This window comes from Armigeres subalbatus, chromosome 2, assembly GCF_024139115.2.
Source record: "Armigeres subalbatus isolate Guangzhou_Male chromosome 2, GZ_Asu_2, whole genome shotgun sequence".
Lineage (NCBI taxonomy): Eukaryota > Metazoa > Arthropoda > Insecta > Diptera > Culicidae > Armigeres > Armigeres subalbatus.
Genome location: NC_085140.1, coordinates 182,431,689 through 182,435,767, shown reverse-complemented (window position 1 = coordinate 182,435,767; position 4,079 = coordinate 182,431,689). Strand labels below are relative to the sequence as shown.

At 36.3% G+C, this 4,079-nt stretch overlaps 1 protein-coding gene across 2 annotated transcripts; it reads right to left on the bottom strand.

The window, feature by feature from the left end:
* Window positions 1-948: 948 nt before the first annotated feature.
* On the bottom strand, window positions 949-1,704 carry LOC134215588 (uncharacterized). 2 transcript variants are annotated; one of them, XM_062694744.1, is made up of 5 exons: window positions 1,546-1,704; window positions 1,367-1,472; window positions 1,184-1,310; window positions 1,037-1,117; window positions 949-994 (listed from the first exon to the last, which is right to left on the bottom strand). In XM_062694744.1, exons 1-4 carry the CDS (start codon window positions 1,589-1,591, stop codon window positions 1,037-1,039), a joined length of 360 nt encoding a protein of 119 aa, XP_062550728.1. In that variant the 5' UTR covers window positions 1,592-1,704; the 3' UTR covers window positions 949-994. The 2 variants fall into 2 exon arrangements, with proteins under 2 accessions (XP_062550728.1, XP_062550727.1); XM_062694743.1 differs by having other exon boundaries at window positions 949-1,117.
* Between the last annotated feature and the right edge of the window lie 2,375 nt (window positions 1,705-4,079).

Sequence of the window (4,079 nt, the reverse complement as noted above, 5' to 3'; positions counted from 1 at the left end):
GAGAGTGAATCATATTGTTAATATAGTATATTTGACTTCAGGTAAATGGGTTTCAATTTTTCATTGATTTACGTTTTATTGGTATGCATAGTGTCATTGGCATGCACAGTCATAAAAAATCATGATTAATCACCCTGGCGGCAATAGTGCCTTATTCGTTAATTACAAAAAATAATATTTTGGCCATAAATTTTGATCCCATAGTTCGGTCTGACCAATTTTCAATAGGAAAAAAATTGGAAAGCATTCCCCGTCGAATGCAACTTATTGCAAGCAAATCGGTCAAAGCTTTGTTCAAAAAAGTGTGTGTATAATAACTAGACATGTCAAAATAATTATAAAAACCGCATTAAAACGTTATTAAAAATAAGTTAAGGGACAACTAAAACGATATTGAATGATTTATCAATAAAATGAGGGTGCCCATAACCGAACCAATAAAGGTGCCCACAACCGAATTTCGCAGCCTTTTTGGAACGTGAAGAAAAAAAAATCGCTCTAAAATTTTGATGGCAATCGACATTGGGCCTAAAAATAGATTAAATTTACTGTGTAAATACGCATTAGAACTTACATTTTGAATTAAATCACTTCAATTTATGATACTTTGAAAAAGGCAAAAAAAAACTTTCGGGTTGTTTTTCTTGTACAAAAATTTTATTTTTTTCTAGTTCAAAGTAAAGATGCCCATCCGGTTTGATATGGAGAACAAAACATCATGCTACTATAGCAAACAAATGACGGTTGTCAGAATGACAGCATCTCTTATCTGTCAAAAGATACATAGGGGTGCCCATAACCGAACGGTGCCCACAACCGAACCTCCTCCCCTATTAAATTCGGTTTTGCTCCGGATAACACGAAATGTACAACCGTCATAGGTATAAGTAGGAAACAATATTTCCACCCCATTAGTCATCACTTCCAAGTTAAGACGTCATATACATATTACGTTTATTGATGTTTTGTATTATCACTATTCATGTCAATAGAGACAAAAAATTCTATTTATTCATACGTGTAGTGAATCTTTGCGTCAGTTCCTAATAAAGTTTATCGCCAAGATAATAAACGCGATCGTGGTACAAGTTGGTAATAGTTTCACCAGCGATGCTCCCTGTAATCATAATCATAAAACATATAGAACGAAATAGCGTCTATGCTTATTATTTGTTTTACTTACCGATTGGGAATACGATGTCGACGACGATCCCATTCCATTCTCGGATTTGTAGATTGTGGTCTGAGCAAACCCGTTCTTATTAACGTCGGTGTTTTGAGACACTATGTGGGAGGCGTCAAAGCCAGGGCTGTTGAGTAGAATGTCATGTAAATTTCAGCAGAAGCAATAACTTGTCATACTCACGGAGGCATGTTGGGGAAACTCGGAAAATTGTTCTGCTGTGGGCTTCTGACTGCACGATGTACCGCTACAAGTGCTGCATTCCCGCGATTCAGTTCGGCATCTACAACTAAATTTTCAAGCTAGTAAGTATCGTTTTTCAATCTATTAAGGAAATAAATATATTTTTATCAGCATCTCACCCGACATGTAGACGAAAACCATCAACAGAAGTAAATTTTTGATCATCTTTAGAAACGATACAATTCTACGGTACGATCACTCTAAAGCCAGTCTATGGAATGAACGGAAAACATGCTATGATGGAAGCGTCAGGCGGTTCAATTAGTGTTCAGTTTTAAGGTGAATCGCGATATTGGTGGTTCTGTGTTTTTCATATATCTTCCGTTTCCTTAAATGTTCACCATGAGATTTTGAGAATGTGAATTTTTAATTTAATAAAATAGGAAAAAATCTGTAAATGCATCAGTTTACATGCCGCAAGCCAGATAGTGTTCCTGTTTTACGAAAAGAAATGTGTATTATGAAAGCAACGAAACTCAGTACCTGCCAAACTAGCGATCTCCCGTATCACGTTAATTGTGTTGTGCTTCGTTGACTCTCTCACCTTTTTGTAAAACGTATAAGGGTAAGCGGTCTAATAAGCACCGGCATAGGATATGATGAACAAAATGTTTGATTTTAAATTCATCGAAAAAAAGCATCAAACCTTAGCACCACAATTCGGTCTAGTTTCATTGTACCGACTCATATTTGACTCAATATTGTTACACATATGTAATCGAATCAGTGCATATAAAAGACAGCCATTGAAAATATCGTTTAGCGTTTGAATTGTACGTGATTCGCGGACTTTCAAATATGGTTCCGCGAAATTTACTTATTTCTCTATTGATCTCATTTGCAGTTCTGAGGACAATTTTATCTCTGGAGTTGTAATCAAAGATCGGAAGGTGGAATTATCAAGGAAAGAAATATAACCCATGTGCATATTGTACCAGTCTCTCTATGGCGCATCGGCCAGCACAAGCTCGCAGATGGTAGTTAGCCGTTGAGTATAGTGGTTGGCGGCGATGATGGGAAAACTGGTTAGACAATGCGCTGTATTAGTCATCTCACTGAGATGGTTGTTGTGTTACGTTTTGGGGCTCGAGTCTCTTCAGCTGGGTTTGGATATGAGCGTATTTTTATGCACACATCGGCAACTGGTGAAACAACAAAGCACACTGGCTAGGGGAAGATCGCTAGCTGCCGATAGAATAAATATATGGATTTAAACTTCACATCTTGTGGTAGGTACCTATATGAAATGAAGTTTATTTTTGTTTTAAAACAAATTCTTAAGAAATTATACGCAAAATACTTATGCTAAGTGGTTAGAAATTCAGAATGTTTTCAGGTGGGAATCATTCTTGACTCCTGAAACGACTCCTGAAAATCATTCTTGACTGGGCACAGTGTATCCATTGTACTTGCCACTCAAGATACATGCTCATTAGGGCAGTTCAAATTTCAAAAATGTTCGAAAATTCCAACTCCCATATGTCTATTAGCATCATTTTTATAATATAGGAGTCCTGGCAAAATTTCAGGCAATTCGGTGACCATTTAGGGGTGGCGCGAAGTCAATTTATGTTTATATGGAAATTTGTATGGGAAAAACTAAAAATTTATTCAACTCTCCCTACAACTGTCAAATCGTGATGAATTCAAATAAACATCCCCAACCTCCCTTTTTGGAATCTATATAAATGAGACCTCCGGATAACACATTAGTTATGAGTGGATTGGATGGTTCTATTGACAGTATGAATATGGGATAAATGGCTGAAATGGTGTAATTAGCCTCAACGTAGCAGTGGAAATATAAATCAAAATTAATGAGTTACCCACTGATTGAGCTTAAATAGATCCCAAAAATTGACAGTTGTAGGGAGACTTGAATACATTTTTAGTTTTTCCCATACAAATTTCCATATAAACATAAATTGACTTCGCGCCACCCCTAAATGGCCGCCGAATTGCTTGAAATTTTGCCAGAACTCCTATCATTGGCGTAACTACAGGGGGGCTAGGGGGGGCTATAGCCCCACCTAGGATCTGGCTAGCCCCCCCTAGAAAATTTGTTACTTTGTATAAGTATTACGCATATCTAGTTCACTGATTATATACGGGGGTAAATGCAGAGAAAGGATTGTTTTCATTATCCAATTACTCTCAACGAAACACTACAGCAATCTATTTGCTCAAGTTTTTGAACTTCGAGCAATTGTTTTAAGGCTTGCTCACGACAAAATTTGGATCCCTCAAAACACGTTATAACTTATGAAATACCAAAGGAAATACCTCATCAACAAGTAAATTAAAAATATATTATTTATTAGTATTACAAGTACTTAATGGATAATGGACAATTCCTTGAGATTTTCAAGTTTTTCCAGGGTTTTGTGAGTAATTGTTATCTAAATCGAGCGTATGATCTTAACCTTCCTAACTAATACCAATCCTAAAAGATGCAGCGCATTTTAATTATCACTGTTGGTTTCTTGAGAAAGGTTCGGTAAAACTATTAAATTTCAAGAAGAGGTAACTAAAAGTTAAATAAGAAAGAACTTTGTATTCTTTCGGATGGATTTTAGAAACTCCGCATACTATTTAATTCTCTAAACTCCTATTGTCGCTGCAGCAATGGCACCAATGAGAATGTCTCAGTAGG

Bases quoted from the DNA above. Each gene is read 5' to 3' on its own strand.
- LOC134215588 (XM_062694743.1), bottom strand. From the start codon at position 1,591: ATGATCAAAAATTTACTTCTGTTGATGGTTTTCGTCTACATGTCGG. The intron at 1,473-1,545 runs GTGAGATGCTGA...TTGAAAATTTAG, and splicing joins GGTTTTCGTCTACATGTCGG to TTGTAGATGCCGAACTGAAT. The intron at 1,311-1,366 runs GTGAGTATGACA...TCTACTCAACAG, and splicing joins AGTTTCCCCAACATGCCTCC to CCCTGGCTTTGACGCCTCCC.